The sequence below is a fragment of the Chrysemys picta genome, chromosome 16 (genome assembly GCF_011386835.1).
Source record: "Chrysemys picta bellii isolate R12L10 chromosome 16, ASM1138683v2, whole genome shotgun sequence".
Classification (NCBI taxonomy): Eukaryota; Metazoa; Chordata; order Testudines; family Emydidae; genus Chrysemys; species Chrysemys picta.
This window is the reverse complement of record NC_088806.1, coordinates 26194019-26215652: the sequence shown is the minus strand read 5'-3', so window position 1 is coordinate 26215652 and position 21634 is coordinate 26194019. Positions and strand designations below refer to the sequence as shown.

General features: G+C 52.4%; 1 protein-coding gene across 6 annotated transcripts in view; it reads right to left on the bottom strand.

Moving 5' to 3' along the window:
* Positions 1-21634, bottom strand: part of USP2 (ubiquitin specific peptidase 2) — a 64287-nt gene that overhangs the window by 15646 nt on the left and 27007 nt on the right. For all 6 annotated transcript variants that reach the window (XM_042851877.2, XM_008164524.4, XM_005303767.5 and 3 more), the window contains 2 exons: positions 15037-15087; positions 4864-4987 (listed from right to left, as the gene is read on the bottom strand). In XM_042851877.2, coding sequence (XP_042707811.2) covers positions 4864-4987; positions 15037-15087 — 175 coding nt within the window. The remainder of the gene's footprint in view (positions 1-4863; positions 4988-15036; positions 15088-21634) is intronic.

Below are 21634 nucleotides of genomic sequence, written 5' to 3'. Positions count from 1 at the left end.
CAACCACTAGACCACACAGGGCTGCTTGCTAAGTTTGCGACCCAATGAATATGTAACGAAAGTGGAACAACTGCAGCAGAAAAATTGGACGTGGCCATTGCCAGGCCCCAATGAGAACCCCTCTCAGTCCAGCAGCTGCATGTTCATTCACCTTGGAGGCAGGAGATGGCTCTTCAAGTCCCTTCTCAGCAAGCTGAGGAAGGAGTTGAACCTGCATCATCCACATGCTGGGTAAGTACCCAAGCCACTGGACTAGAGAGGGATTCATGGAGCAGGTCTGGCCAGTTACTACTGAATGAATGTGCCACAGCCTCGACAAGCTACAACGAGCGAGCCTCCTCAGGCTGGCCTTTACTTCAGTATCGGGCTCACGCTTGAGAGAATGCAGAGCCCTCCTCACCTCCCTGCTCATCAGGCGGGGAGAAGGAAATTGACCCAGCGTCTTCCCCTCCCCACCTCTGCTTGCCGGCCACGGCCAGGAACCCCTCAGGTGACTTAGGTGCCTAACCCACTTCGTGTGAGATGGTTAGGGACCTGTCGAACGCCCCGCAAAACAGCCCAGGGAGAAGGAGGCAGAGGCCTCGCGTGTAACTTTTAACCTCGTGGTTAGGGGCCTCGCCTGTGATGGGGGTCGGGGGCTGCTTCAGGTTCAGCTGGGAAAGGAGACAGTTAAGGTTGGCTCTGATAGAGATTTAGACAATCATGACTTGGGTGTAGAACGTGACTCAGGACGTGTTATTTACCCCTTCACGCAACGCAAGAACCAGGGGTCACCCGCTGGCATTAGTAGGCGGCAGGTTTAACCCAAACCAAAGGCAGTACTTCGCCCCGCAAGGCACAGTCAGCCCGTGGAACCCGTCGCCAATTGACGTGGGGCGGGCCAAAACTGTAAGTGGGTTCGAAAAAAGCATGAGAAAGTGCGTGGTGAATGGGTCCATCAGTGGCCGTTAGCCAAGACCGTCAGAGACACAGCCCCGCGCTCGGGGCGTCCTTAGCCCGCTGACTGCCGGCTGCTGGGAGGGGCCGATGGGACGGATCGCTTTATAATTGGCCTCTTCTGTGCGTTGCCTTTGAAGCAGCCGGCGTTGGCCGCTGTGGGAAGACAGGACAGTGGGCTGGCTGGGCCATTGGTCTGATGCAATCTGCCCGTTCCCGTTCTTAACTCTCCCCTCCGCCTGATGAGCGCGAGGGATTTGCAAAGGGCTCACCTACCACCCGGCTGAGTGCCCTAATCATTGGGTCCTGGGCTACAGTGATGGGAGCGCCCTCAGTTGAAGCTGTTACACTTTAATTAATGGCCCCTGACCCCAGTTAAAGCTGTGGCTCCCTCTCTGATCCCGTGGTTAGGCTTCACAGAGGGACTGTGAGGATGGCGCGTTCAAATCCCCTTTCTCCCAGGTGGGCGGAGGGGTTTGAAGAGGGCTCTCCTACAGCCTGTCTATGTTCTGTGGTTCCGCGGCTCTAGCGCTGGGGGTCTCGTGATCCCTTCTTCTTGCTCGTGAAGCTGTTCAACTTTAATGAACTATTATTTGGGTCAGAAAGCCCAGCACCTTCCTGTGTAGTCTAGTGAGTAGAGTACAGGGCTGGCTTGTGGCCGCTGTGGGTTCAAATCCTTTCTTTGCCTGTTGCAAGGGCCTCAGCAGCGGTTCTAGGGTGGACAGGCCCCTTGCTTTTTGCCCGTAGAAGGTGTTCCACGTTAATTAACTATAGTTTGGGCAAAGGCATAGGCATCATTCCTTCCCTGGTCCAGTGGTTGGGCCGTGTGTGTGGGATGCGTGTGCTGTGGGTTCAATTCCCCCTGCTAATGCGAAAAAGGCCTCGAGGTGAGGCCCTAATGGAGGCCTGGTGAGTGTTCCCCGCTTTTTCAGGTACTGCCATGGGGGAGCGGCTACCCTCTTGCTTGTGGAAGCTGTTCCACTTTAATTAAAGGGTTGCTCGAGCAGAGGCTGCCAGGCTTCCCTCTGTAGGCTGAGGGTTAGACGGCGTGCTTGGGGTGCGGGGAGGTGCGAGTTCAAATCTCTCCTGGCACGTGCGTGCTCATCTTTCCGGGGGTAGCGTCAGGGGTGCCTATCTTCTTGCCTGTCCAAGCTGTTTCACTTTAATTAAATGGTATTTGGGCCTCACTCTGCTATAGTACCCTCTGTAGGCTGATGGTCATGCTATGCGCCTAGGGTGCCAGAAATGTGGGTTTGAATCTCGCCTGGGGCATGTCCCCTGACCTTTCCCTAATGGTGAGGGGGTTGCCTGCTTCCTTCTTGCCTGTTGAAGCTGTTCCACTTTAGTTAAATGTGCTCTGGGCCAGCCTCACTGCTACCCTCACTCTCTTGTCCAGTGGTTAGGATACTCGCCTGGGTTGTGGGAGATCCTGGTTCAAATCCCCCAGCTGCTTGTTCGGCAGGGATTTGCACAGGGATTTCCTGCCTCCTAGGCGACCGTCCTTTACGGTGGGCCATCCTTGTCCGAACCCCCTCTCTTTCTCAAGAGGCCATTGTCTTCTTGGGCCGGAGAGGGGATTCGGACAGGGATCGCTCACCAGTGACTCTCCCCAGGAGGTGGCGGCCCCCAGTTCACACCCCTCAAAAGAGCAGGGGAGTGCCCTGGGGTCTGCCACAACCTGGGCGTGTATCCTGATCATGGTGGACAAGAGAGAGAGGGGGTTTTACTGCTCAGCAGCAAAGCCTCTTTAATTAAAAGAGCAAGAGGCCCTGTGACAGGCCTCTTGCTCAGCTAGGAGGGGTCTCCTCTCACACCCCACAGGCCCTCCTGTCCCGCACAGTGGGGAGTTGAACCAGGGTCACTCACAATCCAAGCGAGCACCCTAACCCCCGTACCATAGAGGGACTTGAGAGTGTTTCTTGCTCCGGTTAATATATAGTTAAAGTGAAATGCTTGAGCGGTAAGAGATTGAGACGCCCATCCCATCCCAGGGAAGGATTTGAACCAGCACCTCTTTGCTGCTTGGGTAAGTACCCAGACCACAAGACTACAGCAGGAATCACACATAATGCCTGGCCAATTCTCATGTAATATTTACTGAATGTGTCCTACCTTCAACAGAAAGCACTGAGGGAGACCCCACAGCCCACTACCTCCTAGCCAGGAACTTAGGCCATTCGGTTGAGAGGTAGGCCATCAACCTTCAAATCCCTTCTCAGGGAGCATAAAGGGGATTTGAACCCACACCTGCCACGTTCTACGAGAAAGCATCCAAACCACTGGACCACAGAGTGACCCATGCTAACTCCTAGCCAGGCACTTTGACCTTTCAGTTGAGAGGTATGTCATACAAATTTTTTAGAGGCGGCACCTGGTGTCTCACGGGTATCTTCACTGTGCTGTAGTACAAGCAAGCATCTCTGGATAATGTGGGCTATGGGTTGTTTGCTAAGAAGAACAAAACAAGTGAGAAACTACCACCAACAGTGGCCTCCTTCAGGCAGCACCTGAAACTTGCAAATTATCAGCTCACATGGAATCATGAAACAAGTTCAGTATCTTCAAGTGTCCCCTGTTACCCCTGGATGGATGACAGACTGCATAGGACAGCTCATCCCTACCATGGTGACGCTGCTGCCTGCTCCAGAAGCCACCCTTCCCTTTGTGTAGTGTAGCTGGGAGAGCGCCTGTGGAATGAGGAGATGCGACCACCGCAGAGAAGATTTGCTGCGTTCCCATGCATGCAGCTGTGACAGGGACGAGTGTAGCAGCAGATTATCTAACAGACACTCTCCGGGCGGGGGAGCAGAAATGTTTCAACTATCTGCATACTATTGAGACTATGTTTGTGAGTAAATATAGCTCGAAGGGGTGCTGCATTAGCTAGCCATTCGTTAGCAGTAGGGGTTACATTGAGAGCACATGGCTACACTTTGTTATTCACACAATATAGTCAGACAAGACATTCCACAGCCCTTCTGCTAAGAGTCATTACTGTTCTATAAGGCATTCACATGGATTGTCATTGTATTCAGTGATAGTAAGAAGATAACTATAGTTGTATCTGTGTGTTTTAGAGGTATGTCTCCAGTTGAGCAGACAACATGAAAACTATGTGTTTTATATTGAGAGATTAGAGGTATTGTTATCTGTGTAACTTATAAAAATAGCACACAGAAAACGGTTTCCCCAATCAGTCCATTCTACAGATAATGACAAATATTTTGACGTATTACATGGTACAAACAAACTCATACTGTCACGTGACTACAGCCTTTTGCTTTAACTTCAGGCAAACAAGTACAGGGAAATGTGTAAAATATATCACCTGGGACTAAATATGTCCCATACTTTCCAAAAACACTGCTATTTTAAGTGCATAGAAGTTTTCTGACAATTTTGGACAAAATTAGCCTGTTTCTTTGCGTTATGGCCATTTTTGTGATTTTTCCACATTGGATGCCTAGGAACCTTTAAAGATCATGTGATACAGAAAAATAACACCACTTCCAGCATCTACAAACATCCTGCTGATGACCATCAGATATGTGACTAACATGTGGTAGCAACCAATTTTTTCTAGTTGATGGGTTTACCCCTTAGTGTCTCCAAATGGGTTCGGGCAGGTAGACTAGTGATGGTGAGGCAAAGGGGTCACCGAGGGCAGGGGCTGGCAGGAGATGTGAGAAGAAAAGAGCCAGCATGACTCTCGCATCCTAGGGAGAGTTTTGCAGGAAAATCTTCTTGACACGGAGCCAGAGGGCCAAGATGCCGGGAGCCCCGTTTAGACAGGGTCACTCGCCGGAGGGGAGCTGTATTGAAAGGCCAAGCTGTGGGCCCCGGCTTAGCCCACAATCTGCCAAAGGGACGGGCCAGGTGGAGCACTGGGATCTCCCAGCCCCGCTGCAGGCACCTGGCTCCCCTTACCTGCCATTAGTGCGGTGTGCATACGACTGTTGCTGTTGAGGTCCCGCACGTACTGGTTCTGCAAGCAGTAGTCCCGGAGCTCCTTCGTGTTGCTCAGACACTGCAGGATCGAGTTCATGAAACACTGCGGGGGAGGCAGAAGAGAAACCATGGCAACAGGAGACAGGACAATTCCAGCTGTGGGTGAGATCCCTGGGAAAGGGGCCCTGGTGCCAGGGGTGCTGGGAAAAGCCCACCTCAATCTGGTGTTTCAGGCCACATCACTGGAGGGCACTGGAGAGAAGGATCATCTCATCTAATCTGTGTCTCTAGAGCAGGGGCTTTCAGGCTTCTTCAGATGGGGGAGAATGCCCATTAGAACAGAAACATCTGGGGATCCCCCCTCAAAGAGTGGGGTTGTAACTCTGCCAGACCTGTCTGCAGCCCCCAGGCTGAGAACCCAGGCAGTCTGTGCCATGCAAACCGGGGAGTTTGGGAGGGAGTTTGTTGGAGGGAGAAAGAATAAAATCAACACGGTCTGGAAAGGCCGCGTGGCTAATACCAACACTGCTCCTGGCACCTCCCTCTCACCTGCGTCCAGACAGAGAACCCGACCAAGGACGCTTCTACCTAGGCCCTGGTGTGGATTTGCAGAGACTGTGGCCTGCATTTCCCAGTCATAGAAAGCCAGGGGGGACCATCCTGTGTGAGAGGTGTCCCTTGGTAAAATCTCTCAGGAAGCAGATGGGAGAGCTACTGGAGGAGGTGGCGCGGCTGAGGAGCATCAGTGAAACAGGAAGAATTCAGTGAAAACGTGCACATGGAGACCCCCCCAGGCGGAGGAAGCAATCCAGCTGCAGGGAACTGCAATAGCACCGCCGAGGGAGGAGGAAACAGCTCCTGACCAGCGGGGAAGCTGGCTGCTAGCTAGTTCTGGCAGTGTTCCACCCCTGCTCCCAACCCACTGTCCACAGAGATCAAAAACCAGTATGCTACCCTGGTAACGAGGGTTGAGGAATCTCCCCCAAAGGTGGTGGAGGAGGAGAAGCCATGACCCCGAACAGATCAGCAGTGACCACAGGGCTCTAGCAGTGAGGGTGAAAGAGCTGGGGGTGCAGGCAGTGTTCTCATCAATCCTTCCAGTCAAGGGTAGGGGCCCGGGCACAGATAGACATGTCTTGGAGGTGAATGCACGGCTGCACAGTCATAGTGTCACCAGGAAGGCTTCAGCTTCCTCCACCATAGGATGCTTGTAGCAGGGCAGTCACCCCGCTCCAGTTTAGAAGGGGTTAAAAGCCAGCCATTGGGGAGGGCTGAGAATCAATAAGAAAAGGCTGGGAGGCAGCCAATCAGGGCTAGGCTGTGCCCTATAAAAGAGCTGCAGGGCTAGACAACAGTCAGTCCTTCTGTAGCTCTAGAGAGTGTTGGACCTAGCTGCCTGAAAGACCAAAGGGTACCTTAGACAGAGCAGGTTGAGCTGGGGAGCTCAGGCCTGGTGACCTCCCAGGCTGAGGTCTGACAGGAAGGCCTAGGGAGGAACTGGGGCTGCAGGGAAAGGCAGCAGGTCCAACCGCCTTGCCAATGATGAGTGGCCATCACAGACAGCAGTTTGCCTCTGGTGAGAAGGAACTAGATGATGACTGGCAGTAGACACTGAGGCAAGGTGAGTATAGGGGATTGGGGTTCCCTTGGGAGGGGAGACCCAGAGAGTAGGGGCACTGCTGTGGGCAGCACCCCAAGGGAAAAGGGCACCAGGGTCCAGGAGGGACATGGGGGGCCTGAGGCAGGAGGGACACTGGCCAGCAGGAGGTGCTCCAGGGCTGAAAAGGCAATTCCTGAGGTAACCAGCAGGGGGTGCTATGCTGGTGAGTGCTCAATCTGTTACAATGCTGTTCTGAGAAGGACTGCTGAGTAGAGATGGGGCCCACCTTACAAGGAAGGGGAGCAATATTTTTGGATACAGACCCTCCCCCTAGTGAGGGGGACAGGAGACAAAAGCCCCCAGACAAGTCCAAAACACGGAGACTGGGGTGAAGGGTCAGAATCGGGGAAGAACATGGGCAATCACAGCAGGGACAAAGGACGAGAGGGACTATAGAGGGGAAATCAAATGAACCTCTTAGCTGTCTGTATGATAAGGAAAGCAAGGAGAATAAACTGGAAGAACTAGAAATGCTAATGAACTATAACATCTATGATAGAAATAGGTGTCATGAACTAGGGTGGAAAATTCATGACTAGAATATGGGTGTAGAAGGGTACAGTTTGTTAAGGAATGACAGGCAGGGGAAAAAGGGAGGTGGTGTTGCCTCGTATATCAAAGATATCTACATTTGCCTGAGGTTGAGATAGAAGTGGGAGGCAGACCTGTCTCTGGGTAGGGATAAAAGGGGTAAAAAACAAGGGTGATGTCATGACTGAGGTCTATTATAGACCACCTAACTAGGAAGAATAGGTGCATGAGGCCTTTTTAAAAGAAACTAACAATCCTCCAAAGCACAGGAGTTGGTGGTGATGGGGGACTTCAACTACCCAGACACCTGCTGGGAAAATGAAACAGCAGGGCACAGATTATGCACCAGCTTCTTGGAATGCATTGGAGTTAACTTTTTACAGCCGGAAGTGATTTGATTTCGTCTAATAGGGAGGAGCCAGCTGAGAATTTCCAAGTGGAAGGCAGCTTGGGTGAAAGTGATCATGAAATGATAGTTCATGATTCTAAGGCAGGGGTGGGCAAACTTTTTGGCCTGAGGGTGACATATGGGTGGGGAAATTGCTTGCAGGACCATGAATGTAGGGCTGGGGCAGGGGGTTGGGGTGTGGGAGGGTGTGCAGGAAGGGGCTCAGGGCAAGGGATGGGGGTATGAGGGGTGTACAAGGGGGTTCAGGGAAGGGGGTGGGGTGCACAGTGCAGGAGAGGGCTCAGGAGGGGTGTGGCAGGGGGCTCAGGGCAGGGAGCTGGGGTGCAGCGGGGGTTGGGGTACAGGCAGGGTGTAGAACTGATGAATGAAATTGTTTTTAATTGTTCACTTTATTAATAAAGTGCCAACTTTAGTAAGCCTGGCACTATAGGCAAAAGACTGTAAACTTTCAATTAACTAACCACAAACTCTGAAGGAAATAGGAGTTTAGGTTTGGATAGTCTAAATTGCTCTTTCAGGAGTTATAAGTTGCTCTTTTAGGAATTAGGGGTTATAGTGATTGATATTTATCAATTTGGTTGTGTTGTGGTTGGTGGTTGCTCACAATTGTTGAAAAAAAATGTTTAAGAAAACACCATCTAAAGATATCCTTAAAGAAAAACAGGCAATATTGCCTCTTGTACAAACCCCCCCACACCTTTTAAACACATCTTGCAAAAATTCGGACACAGCCCTTGGTCTGACTAAGCTAAACCCTCAACTCCAATGGAAAAGAAAAAAAGGGAAGCAGCTGCAGTTTAGCTTCTATGGATAACCTGTAATGAGGTATTCCTTCAACTGGCTACATGTAAAAATGAAAACAAAACTGCACCAAGATCTACAAGCCTCTGCTGCAAAAGCAGAAAAATGAAAATGTCTGTTCATTAGTACAGTACCCAAACCCAGTTAGATGCCCTTAAGGATGCGGTGTACAGAGTTAAAACAGAACTCAAATCTTACAGCAGCATACAAAAGAAAAAGGGGGAAAAAAATGGAAAGAAATATTTGCCACTAGACAAATTGCAGCAGTAACATCAGGAGAAGGGACACTGGAGACCCCAGAACAGGTGGACTTTTGGGACCCCTCTGGAGATTGGGAGGGGGATATTTGGGTAAATTCCTTCTCCCAGGGCCAAAATACCATTGCAACAGTACAACAGTGCCTGCTTCTGCCTCAGACCTCCAACCCACAGCAAAGTGGCTGGGGATTTTAAAACAATTTTTTTCTAGATGAAGTGTTAAGTTCCTTTTAGTGGGGAAAAGGAATAATTTAAACCCACAAGAAATGCACAATTTAATAAACATTGTGCAGCCCTAAATAGTGGATACTGTGGCAGAGACTGAGCAGGGTCTGCCATGGAGGGAACACTGTGCTAATTTGTTTCTAAGCGTCTATCTTTCAGGCTCTGAACCAGAACATCAGGAGAGCTGGTACCAGCTGAAGAGTTATAAAATACCATGGTTATAGTGACGTGACAAAGTCTGTGTTGCATGTTCTGTGTCTGTCCCTGGTGGGTGTCCTGTGCTAACACTGGGTCCAGATAAACAGGAAAATACTATACACTAAACAGGGTAAATGCTTTTTCCTCTGTTTCCCCCATCTCCAACCAAATTATCAATCACATCCACCTCTATGCAAAAGACTTTGGTCCCCAATGCATCAGGTTTATTTTTTGTTAGGTTCTCTAATAATCATTTTTGTTGGTTTTTTGTTACTGATACTTTTTGTATTGTTCCACACTTTCCTCTATGCACTCTGGTTCTACTTCCCCAAGCCCTGAAGGGTAGTTCATGGGCCCCCATAATCTGTAAGACCTTGGCCTGTGATTGTAGGGCCCCATCTTTCAGGTCCCCAGAGACCTCTTGAGAACAACTGTTAAGAATAGGGGATTCTGCAACATTTTAGCAACTGAATGTTAAAGTACAAATCAACTTAAGCTTGCATGACATCTGTGGTACTCTTACAAAATCTTTTTTGTTTTGTGTGTGTGCTTAAGGAGGTCCTGACCTCAGTGACTTCTTATTTGATGGCTATTGCAGCATCAAACTTGGGCCTCATTTTGTTTGTCAATGTACCCAATTATTGTAATAGTGATGGTTTTATTGTACTCCCAATTGATTGTTTGCATTTGTTTGTTATATCTGGTGTTTAGTTAATTGTAATGGTTTTAGTTAATCACCTGGTTATAACTGTTTAGGTTGTTTGTAACAAATCACCTGTGCCCTACAATAACTACTGTAATAGATCAAGGGGCAGACTGTTGTAGGAGCAGCCCACCTGGTCAGCAGTTCAAAATATAATTTTTCATCCCATCGTTGTCATTATTAGTAATCCTGACCGTTATGTTGGTTCTAATGCTCTGCATGTGCTGCTGGATAAAACAGATGCATTCTAAATTGAAACCACAGGCTCACATTGTTCCACAATATATAGCCTTAAAACAATTACATAAAGTGTGACCCATTCAAGACCCTTGGATTGAAGGGTCAAAAGGGGGACAATGTAGAACTGATAAATGAAATGTTTTTTAATTGTTCACTTTACTTATGAAGTTACATTAATAAAGTTTTATGAATGAATGTTTCATTCATAAAACCAGTTACCCCAATAACTGGCTAATTGACAATTAAGATGCTTGTTAAGAGCCATAGCTGTTCAGCCAGTTGCCCTTGTAAGTTTCACTGTCAATCCAATTCCTGCTTAAATCACTGAGACTTGCACTGTTTCAGTATTGTAACTTCTGTTCCTTGTTTCCCATTCACTACACTTGCCTACATTGTAACGTGTGTTCGCTGTTTGCCATATTGTAATTCAAACCCCATTTTAAAACACTTACTCCATTTTGTAAGGGCTTGCTGCAACCTTCATTTTTGCAAAACCCTGCTGTAATCTTAATCATCTAGTTTAGATGTGTGAATGAGCTATGTATGGGTAATGGATTCAACCTCCAATGCCAGCCTGTCCTGATGAAATAGAGTTCAAACACCAATGGCTGAAGATGCAGACAACAGCCCTAACAAAGTAAGAAGAGTCCACCCTAAAAAGAAAAGAACAAAAGTACCACAGAAGTAAGATCAAAGCCAGGTCGGAGGCTGACAGTCCCATCCCCAATTGATGGGTGATCAAACACACCGAACCCAGAAGCAGCATGACACAGCAAGACCTATAGACTCTGGATTCAAACTAAACCCTACAAAAAGGATGGGTGAGATGGAAGACTTTGGAGGGCAACTTTTCTGCTGCTAGCATGGGAGGGCAGACCCAGCCTTTCCTTGTGCCTGGCTTTCCTGGCCAGTGAGCCACCACAAGCTACAAACCCAAGCTGCAAAATCAAGCCACGGACTCAGCCTATGTTCAGGACTGGTAACTATACAGCAGCTGCAGAATGTCTGATAGGGGTGTAGGTGGGTATTGGGTATTAGTTATTGGTCATAATAAATATGGCATCTTTGTCTTGCCCCCAAAACAATCCTTTATAGTTTTGTCTGCATAAGGGGGCTCAGGGGGTTGGGGTGCAGAAGGGTTTCGAGCTCTGGCCTGGCGCCGCTTACCTGGAGTGGCTCCGGGGTGGCAGCAGCACTCAGTGAGGCTAAGGCAGGCTCCCAGACCCCACGCCGCTCCAGGAAGCAGCTGGCACCATGTCCCTGGCGGGGATGGGGCAGGGGAGGCAGAGGACTCAGTCCACTGCCCTTGCCTGTGAGTAACTCTCCCATTGGCTGCAGTTTCCCATTCCCGGCCAATGGGAGCTTCTGGGGAAGGTACCTACAGGCAAGGGCGGTGCATGGAGTTCTCTGCCCCTGCTCCCCCAGGGGCTGCAGGGACGTGGTGTGGACCGCTTCTGGGAGCAGCGCTGGGTCCATGGCACCACGGAGGTGGCAATCCCATGGGCTGGATCCAGCTCACGGGCTGTAGTTTACCCACCCCTGTCCTAAGGAATGGTAGGAGTAAAAACAGCAGAATAAAGACAACTGACTTCAAGAAGGCAGATTTCACCAAACTTGGCGAATTGGTGGGTAAGATCCCATGGGAAGAAAGTCTAAGGGGAAAGAGTTTAGCAGAGTTGGCAGTTTATTAAAAACATTAAGGGCACAAGCGCAGCCTATCCCCAAGCAGAGGAAGTATAGCAAGAGACCACCCTGGCTTAACCAGGAGATCTGCTGACAAACTCAAAAAAGCATCAGACAGAAAGTGCAAACTAGGTCAAATTATGAAGGAGGAATATAAAAACACAAACCGGTAGGGACAATTAGAAAACCAAGGCACAAATGGAGATTAAACTAGCTAGGGACATAGAAGGTAACAAGAAAACATATTACAAATTCATTCCAGCAGTGGTTTTACACTAAGATTTCCAATGGGGTCTTTACCTCCATTCAAAATTTTTTAGGGATCTGCAGTTGAAACCCACTGCATTACAAGCATGAGGAAGACCAAGGAAGGGGTAGGCCCATTACTCAGCAAGGAGGGAAAGGCAACAACAGTAAACACAGCCATGGCTGAAATGTTAAATGCCCTTTTGTTTCAGTTTTTCATCAAAGTGGTTAGCAGAGAGACCAACTAACATAGTGAACATCACTGTACATGCAGTAGGATCTGAGGCTAAAATAGGGTAAGAACTAGTTAAGAATTACTTAAACAAGTTGGTGTGTAGTGTTTTTTTTGCAGGTAGGCAGTCCTAATGAAATACATCCTAGAATACTTGAAGTGATATCTGAGCCATTAGCAATTATCTTTGAGATCTCAAGGAGGACAGGAAAGATCCCACAAGACTGGAAGATAATCAATGTAGTACCTATTTAAAAAAAAAAAGGGGGGGGGGAGGAGGACAACTCAGGGAATGAGAGACTACTCATCTTAAATTCAGTATACCTCTACCCTGATATAACTCTGTCCTCAGGAGCCAAAAATTTTTACTGCGTTATAGGTGAAATCGCGTTATATCAAACTTGCTTTGATCTGCCAGAGTGCATGGCACAGCCCTGCTTCCCCACCCCCACCCCCAGACCACTGCTTTACCACATTCTATCCAAATTTGTGTTATATTGGGCTAGAGGTGTACTTGTAAAGATAACGGAGCAAATAGGTACAAACTGATTCTTTGATTATCTAGAAGAGAAGGTAATGGTCAACATAACTTTGTTAAGAACAAATCATGTCAATCAACTACTATCCTTTTGACAGGGTAACAAGCATTGTGGATGTGGGGAAACAGGATGTGTGATAAATCTTGACTTCAGTAAGGCTTTTGATACTATCTCACATGAGCTTCTTATAAACAAACTAAGGAAATATAGCCCAGATGAACCTGCTATAAGGTAGGTGCACAACAGTTAGATAACTAGTCTGAGTATGGTTATCAGTGGGTCATAGTCAAGCTAGAAGGGCATATTGAGCAGGGATCAGTGCGGGGTCCAGTTCTAAACAATATCTTCATAAATGATTTGGAAAATGGCATAGAGAGTACACTTATAAAGTCTGCAGTTGATACTTCTGTTGGGAGGGGTTGCAAGCCCTTTGGACGACAGGATTCAAATTCAAAATGATCTGGAGAAATGGTCTGAAATAAATAGGATGAAATTCAATAAAGACAAATGCAAAGTGCTCCATTTAGGAAGGAATAATCAATTGCACAAATACAGCCTGGAAAGGAGTACTGCAGAAAAGGAATTAGGGATTATTGTGGATCCCAAACTAAATATGAGTGAACGGTGTAACACTGTTGCAAAAACAAGCATGATTCTGGGATCTATTAGTAGGAGAGTTTGTAAACAAGACACGGGGAAATAATTCTTCCGCTCCACTCAGCACTGTTAAGGCCTCAGCTGGAGTACTGTGTCCAATTCTAGGTACCACATTTCAGGAAAGGTGCAGACAAAATTGGAGAAAGTCCAGAGGAGAGCAACAAAAATGATTAAATGTCTAGAAAAGTTGACCTAACAGGAAAGATTGAAAAAAATTGAGTTTGTTTAGTTTGGAGAAGAGAAGACTGAGGGGAGAGATAAGTACATAAATTGTTATAAAGAGGAGGGTAATGACTTGTTCTCCTTACCCACTAAGGACAGGACAAGAAGCAATGGGCTTAAATTGCAGCAAGGGAGATTTAAGGGCGTTTAAGCACTGGAACAAATTACCTAGGGAGGTTATGAAGAGCAGGTTACATACACCTGTGAGGGATGATAATACTTAGTTCTGCCTCAGCACAGGGGAATGGACTAGATGACCTATCAAGGTCCCTTCCAGTTCTACATGTCCATGGTTTCTATGTGCTGGGCATCTCAGCATCACTCAGCGGCCGGCTCCAATCCAAACTGGGCCAGCGGGGACAGAAAGCTGCTCCCATGGGATAGTGGCTGGGTTGTCTGGGATTGGTGGGGTGAGTTCCCCCTGAATGGAGGGTGTCCACCTGCCAACACCTTCCTGCACCTGTTGGCAGTCTCAGCAGAGGGCCCTACTGCCCTGGTACTGAAGAGCATCAGATAGGCAAGCGCCAGGCCCCCGGCCCGACTCAGGGGTAGGATGTGGGAAGTCAGGGTACCCATCTGCCCGTGGTGAGTGCTGCTTGTACAGCGGAGAACTTACAGCGAGCGAGCTCTCTGTAAGAAAAATGAGACTGAATGCTGAGGCTGGGGGATGGGGCAGGGCCCTTTCACGCAGGTGGGGCCCCGTCACCACCTCTAAAGCCAATTAAATGGGGCTGAGAGCCAGGCACACCCAGTGCCACAGCTGGGCAAGCAGCGTGGGGTGGCTTTACTACTGGCCCCAGCCCAAATTAATGATGCTGCTCCTGGCACCTGCTGATGAGCTACAGGGGAAGGAAGTTTCCAAACAGGCCCTTTCCCCTGGGGTTAACGCCTCCCCAACGAGGAGAAGGGAAAGCCCTGAGAGCAGGCGGTGGGGTGCTCAGCCCCTTGGGGCTGTCAGTCCATTGGGGCGGGTGCTAGGGATCCCTAGGGGTAGGTAGTGGGGAACTCCAGGCTCTCAGCTCGTGGGTGGGGGACTGCCTGCTGTCGCTTGGGGTTCCTCTTTCTATGGGTGTGTGGTGCGGAAGTGAGGGGCTGGCCCAGCGCTGGGGGAAGCTGCTCGGCGATGCTGCTGCCGTCGGAAGCGGTTACAGAAGAGCTGTGCGGTGGGTGGGGCGGGCTGGGGAACCGCTGGCAGAGCCAGGAAGGGAGTTCCTAGCATTAGCACAGTCTTTCCTGAGCAGGAACTGAGAAGGCCCTCTGTGGATCAGGGGCATGAGTCAGGGTGGTGGGTGGGGCTGGGCGTCAGCCCCTTGGGTAATGCACATCGGGGAAGGGCGGCAGTGGCTTGGTGTGGGTGGGGGACGGGGACTGGGTGCAGGAGCCTGACAAACCAGTACAGCGGTCAGGACTCCCTAGCGGTGCAACAGCCACATTGGGGGCCACGTCTCCAGGGTGACCCCAGCGAGCGTGTGGGGATGGGGCATGGCGCGAGGGGACCCTTGCCCTGGGAGGGAACCCAGCAGAGAGATGCTGCGGGGAAGGGACTCACCGTATTTCCAAGGTTACGGAGGCCGGTCAGACCCTGTACCGTCTTGGAGTTCTGCAAAGAAAGAGCACCGGGGGCAGATCAATGGCGGCTCTCAGGCAGTCAGTCTAAAACCCCTGGCAGACACAGTGGAGAGCAGTGACTGGAGAGCTGGGGGGCCATGCCCTCTTGCCCCTCTGCCTGGCTGAGCATCCATGTAACGATCTAGGCTAGGAGTAAACCAACAGGCAGCTTTCTACAGATGCTCATTGACTCCTGCATCTCCACAGCCTCCCCAGGGCACAGGCCGGTGTCACTATGTCCATGTTACAGATGGGGAAACTGAGGCACCAGGCAGGGCAGACACCTGGCCAAGGCCACATGGCCAGGCAGAACAGGGAAGGAGACCCAGGAATCTGGACTCCTTGTTCTTTGCTCAGGGTACACCTCCCATTTAAAACAATACTTCAAAGACCACCTCCTGCTGAGTCTGGGGAGCATTCCTAGCACCCACACTTCCACCCTTGAGGTGGGACTTTAGCCCTCATGGCAGCATGACCTGGGCCCTTCCTCCCAGTGGTCATTAGGGATCCAAGTGCCAGAACACCCCGGGGGACCACGCGGGTATAGGAGCCTGGCTGAGTGAGCAGTGTCCCCCTCTAGTGGTGAACATACAGGGTAACAGCCTACTACTGCTACCTCCTAGTGGAGTTTCTCCTTCAACTTGAGTGGCAGAGGCCTGTGCGTTTGGACCTACGTTCATTCCCAGCTAACAGTAGGGCGAGGGGTCGTTACATGAAGAGCTGAGGATGTTAACTGCCCCAATGGCCACGCAGAGACCCCAGGAGAAACACTCCAGCCTGCAGCGGGGTGAGCCATGGAAGGTAGAGCATCCGCCCTCCCCTTAAAAGCACTGCCCGTGCCACTGTTCACCCCCATGCACACGCAGACTGCTGCGGCTATGGCTGGTGGAGATGGGTCAGAACCGGAACCATCCCCCCACCTCCACCCTGGGCTCGGGGGGCTCAGATTAAATGGGACCTGACTCAGCTCCTCAGAGGAGCATGGCCAAGCTGAGCTCAGCAGCTTCTCTTGAGCTCTCAGAGCCTTCCCCTTCCTCCAGCCCTTGGGAACCAGGAGGGGACGGGGCCTGTGAGAGGAACAGTGCTGCCCTGCAGAGCCCATCCTGCCCTGCCCCCAGCCTGGCGCTGCCTTGGCGAGGGGCGGGGACAGGCTGGTGAGGGGCGGGGGAACTCGGGCTTTCTCCCTGGAGCTCATTAATTCAGGATTCCTCAGACTCTTGCTGCGAGGGCACAGTCCAGAGATTCCTTCAGACATAAAGCCTGGCCCTGGGCTCAAAGTCCCGGGCAGTCTTTCATCTCTTGCCTGTCTTCTCCCTCCCCCTTAGCACCCAGAGCTCCGGGGAGCAGAGTTCTGTATGCCAGAGGCGAAGGCAATCCCCACACAGCTGATCTCTGGCCCCTGGATTTCCAATTGAGTGGATCCTTGGAGACCAGGATGGGGGTGGCTGGAACACACGGCCGCCCAAAGAGATCCCCTCACTAGTGAGGAAGGATGGCCCAGTGGTTAGAAACACAGATTCCCAGCTCTGCCTCAAACTACTGGTGTGACCTTGAGCAGATCCCTGGGAGTGTGTCCGCACTGTGGCGGGAGGGAACCCCCGCAGCTCGGGTGTGCCCGAACTGTGGCGGGGAGCAGGCCCCCCAGCCCGGTGTGTCCGCACTGCAGCAGGGAGCGAGAGAGTTTAAATGGGATTCCTTGGTCCTGCCGGGCTGTTGCTGAAGGACCAGTGAGTGCAGTGGGACTGAGAGAAGCCCAAGGGAAGGAACTTAAATAGCAACCAGCCTGAGCCATCGCCTTTCTTATTGGTTAACAGCTCTGTCATTCTGTGAGACCCAACGGGAAGCATGCCCCTGTTCCAGCCTGAAAGCGGAAAGTAACAGCGGTCGGGGGGAGGGTTGTTTGGGGCCCCAGCCTGCTGACCCCCTGCAGTGTAGCTGGATGAGGGGATGGGAAGCCAGGACTCCGGGGCATCTGTTGCTGAGCCATAACCCCACTGGGACTGACACCATAAGCGCGTAGGAGACAAACTCATTGTGCGGCTCAGCAGCAGTGCAGCCGGCACTGACCGAGGGCGGCCATGCCCAGAGAGCCCTGGGCAGGGGTTGGGGGGATGCCCATTGCCTGTAATACTGAACTAGGATGTGAAAGCAGCTTTCTGTCACTATTTTCACCCAGTTCAGGCAGCCGGAAGAGCCCCACGCAGCATGAAACGCTCCATCTGGGAGAGCCTCAGGCAACCAGACCTTTGGAACTCCATCTATCTAGCTCAGGGGTAGGCAACCTATGGCACGGGTGCCGAAGGCAGCACGCGAGCTGATTTTCAGTGGCACTCACACTGCCCGGGTCCTGGCCAACCGTCCAGGGGGCTCTGCATTTTAATTGAATTTTAAAAGAAGCTTCTTAAACATTTTAAAAACCTTATTTACTTTACAGACAACAATAGTTTAGTTATATATTATAGACTTATAGAAAGAGCCCTTCTAAAAACGTTAACATGTATGACTGACACGCAAAACCTTAACTCAGAGTGAATAAATGAAGACTCGGCACACCACTTCTGAAAGGTTGCCAACCCCTGATCTAGCTAAAGTACACTCACCGAACTGCAAGCCAGCTTGGTTCAGCATGGCAGCCGACTCTGCCAGTCTCCCTGCCGCCCAGAGCGGCAGCACTGTGAGCTTCCTCACAGCAGTGCCCCGACACTGCCAGCCAGAGTGACAGCACTGTGATATGCCTCACAGCAGTGCCCCGATACTGCCAGCCAAAGTGACAGCGCTGTGGTGTGCCTGACAGCAGTGCCCTGACACTGCCAGTCAGAGTGACGTGCTGTGAGCTTCCACACAACAGTGCCCCGACACTGCCAGCCAGAGTGACAGCCCTGTGATGTGCCTCACAGCAGTGCCCCGACACTGCCAGCCAGAGTGACAGCGCTGTGGTGTGCCTCACAGCAGTGCCCTGACACTGCCAGTCAGAGTGACGTGCTGTGAGCTTCCACACAACAGTGCCCCGACACTGCCAGTCAGAGTGACAGCGCTGTGGTGTGCCTCACAGCAGTGCCCTGACTATCAGCTAGGAAAGGCAATGTGAGCTTGCTCCAACTAGTAGGTCTCCAATGGCAAGGGCTCCCTTCCCACAATACCCTGTCACTGCCAGCTAGGACAGCCGGAGCCGGGAGACATCTCATGCAAAGCGCAGAGACAAGTGACAGACCCCAGCAGCTGGGCAAGTTAAAACTGACACGCATCCTGGCCATGCTACCAGAAAGAACAAGAGAGCAGGGACAGGCAGAGAAATGGGCGGTGCTGGGACCAGGAGCACAAACCCATGGGAGCAGAGAACTATGGGATCGAACAGATGACGCAGACACATGGAGGGGAACGGACTTGGCCCAGGCCACAGAGAGTCAGTGGCAGAACTGGGGATAGAACCCAGGAGTCCTGATTCCCTGCACTGTGCTCTAAGTGCTAGATACCACTCCATCTTGGGGCAGAGGCTAGAATCAGGAGCCCGGACTCCCATCCCTGTGCTCTCACCACTAGCCCAGCCTGCCCCGGCGGGCAGGAGGAGGCGTGCTGGAAGCCCAGGGGTGTGAGGTGTCGGAAGGGTGGGCTGTAGCTCTCCAGATACCAGCAGCATGCAGTGCCCAGGGGGTTAAGGAAGAGACTCTCACCCCCCACCCCATGGGAGGCTTAATGTCAGTGACGTTACCCCCCGAAGCAGCGAGAGGAAGGGGAAGGGGAGGGCGCTGTGCCAGCAGCTCTAAAATAGCAGCGGCTGGTGTGTGTGTGGGAGGCCCCAGCAACAGCCCAAAATAACCCAGCTACAATTACACATGCTGCTTAGTGACAGCGCGGGCGTCACAGCCCGAGTCCCCATAGGGAGCAGGGCCAGGTCATCCCTGCCCAGGCCCTGCCCACTGCCCTGCAGGCCCTGCCCTGCTCACAACCAGGGCGACTGGGCAGGTGACGGTGGACCCTAATCTGATCCTCCTGAGCAAAGAGTCCCCCTGCCAGGGCTCCGGGAGCTGGGCCTGGCTGCCCCACATCAGTGCCCTGTCACTGCCAGCTAGGGGGCTGCAGTGATGTGAACTTCCCCACAGCAGTGCCCTGCCACTGCCAGCTAGGGGGCTGCAGTGATGTAAGCCTCCCCACAGCAGTGCCCTACCGGTCCCAGACACTCCTCACCCTGGCTCCGACCCTCTCTGGACACTTTAACCATCTCTCTTTCGGGACGATTCCTGCTCTGGCCCCGAAGCTCCCAGCAGAGCCAAGCAGCCCCTCGCGATTAGGCCTCAGGGATGGGCTGTCTAGTGAAGACATTGCTACAGCTGGGGAAGCGAGGAATCTCCAGGTCTGGGCTCACCCCTGCCTCCCACTCTGTCCCCGGTGGATTGGGCTGGCTGGTTGTGCCCTCTCTCCCACTGCTGTGAGTGAGCCGAAGGTGGGTCAACAGCCCCCTGGGTAGCATGATAAAGGGGGACACGCCCCAGGGCAGGATCCTCCTGGGGCCCTGCCCGAGGTCTGCTGTGGGGCTAGCGTGCAGGGAAGCACCAACAGGCGCGTCTTGCTACTTCAGAACCAAATGCTGATAAATCGGCACAGCCGATCTAACTTGCACCGGAATCAGCTGCAGAAGACAGGCCAGGACATTGCCTGACATCCGTACACAGCCTCCTGGCTGCTCTGCACAGGTAGCCTCCGTACCCTGCGAGCTTCCCCTCAGCAGTGCCCTGACTCAGTGGGAGCTGGGCACCTTGTGCAGAGTCCAGAAAGCAGTGACTGATCTGGCAGATGGTTATGGAAAAACTGACAAGTGGCCTCCTGGATTATCATATAGGAGAGAGGAGTGGGAGGGGCAGCGAAGAGGTGAGGGGGATGAGCGAAGGGAACGAGGCATGCATGCTGGCTGCCTCGGGTCATTGTAACGCTGCAGGAATTCGGCTGGGTCTGTGCCCTTATCAAAAGGGACTGATGCAAGTGGCAGGGACGGGGGATCTCCCATCCTACAGCCACCAGGACCATATAAGCCCGTAGGTGGAGCAGCGGGGCCTGGACGTGTGCCCTGGGGAGGAGCTCAGGGGGTGACAGCCAGGGGGGAGCACAGACGGAGCTGATTTATCAGCTAGAGTCTGGGCTGCTGGAAGGGCCCCCTGCCTAGTTGGGCCTCTCCCCACAGTCCCCTGAGGTTCCACTTTCCCGCCATCAAGGTGCATTCTCCATAAAGCCCCTCCTGGCTCCTACTACAGACCATTCCCGGGGGCTGCCCAGGAATTTGTCTCCCTGAAATCACGTGGGCTGGCTTTGGCCAGCTTCCTCTCCCCTGGCTCTGCCCCTCAGCACAGGGGCTGGTGAGGCGGGACGTGGGTAGCAGAGGAGGGCGAGATGCAGAGGACAAGGAGGGAATGACCAGCAGAGAAGACTGGAAGGACAGGGCGAGGGTAGCAGGCTGCAGCTCTGGTTGCGGTAGCATAGGGCTGGTTCTCTCCGGCTCTCCAACTCTCCTTTGGGGCCCTGACATACGCCCAGCTTCCCCACGAGGTTCCCCGGCCACATGGGCTGGAACTTGCTCCTCTAATGCAGACTCAGGAACCAAGAGCGCCCTGGGAGGCGAGTGCTGATCCCCGGCCACGGGCAGGGAGCTTGCCCCCGGCGAGCGGCACTCGCACTGGGACGGGAGTAGCCGGCAGCCTCTCCCACAGCCAGCACTCTGGCCCCGCTCCCCACAGTGCCTCCTGCTGGGGAAAGGCCAGGTCCGGAGTAGCTGGGAGCTCCCCCCACAGCCCACGCTCCTGCCCACTCTGTATTGGGAGACAGACCACGGATGGAGCTGGAGCAGCTGTCCGTGTGCTGTCAGAGGGCAGCTTGGTGGCGATCAGCCGTTCCCCTGGAGTCCTGACCTGTGGCCCCCTTGGGCAGAGGCCTGATAATGGTGGAGAGTTATTGTACAGCATGCTCGCCTCCCCCATGATTTGATGCTGGTGAATCCCCCTCCCCGGCCCTGGACTTTATTTAGGACGTGGGCATGGCCCGGATGGGTGAAATCGAACTGAGGAGCACGGACAGCACAGGCAGAACACAAGATGTCCCCGCGCAGGGTTCGCTGGACTGGAGAGATCAGCCAGGACTGGCTCCCCTCTCTTGGCTGCGGGACGCTCCCCCACCCTCACCCCTGGTCTCTTTAGCCCCTCGGGTTTCCCTGCTGGAGCAGAAAATGAGGTGCAGCGGCACCAGCAGCACACAGGGAGCCACATCAGGGCAGGCGACTCTTACATAAGCTCCTGCAGCCTCACGCCCCCTTTGCTCTCTCCATTCATCCCATCCAACAAAGGAATGAGCCTGCCCGGAGCCTCGGGTGCTGCGGCTCCTGCCCAGAGGGGCCCCCGGGGCGCCCAGCGGGACTCCTCACAGAACGGGCCAACCTCAGCCCTGCTTACACTTCCCCTGGGGCCAATATGGCCCAGGATTCTGCTTGTACGAAAGGGGACACTGAGGCACAAGGAAGGGGGAAGAGACTTAGCCAGGATCACACAGTGAGTCAG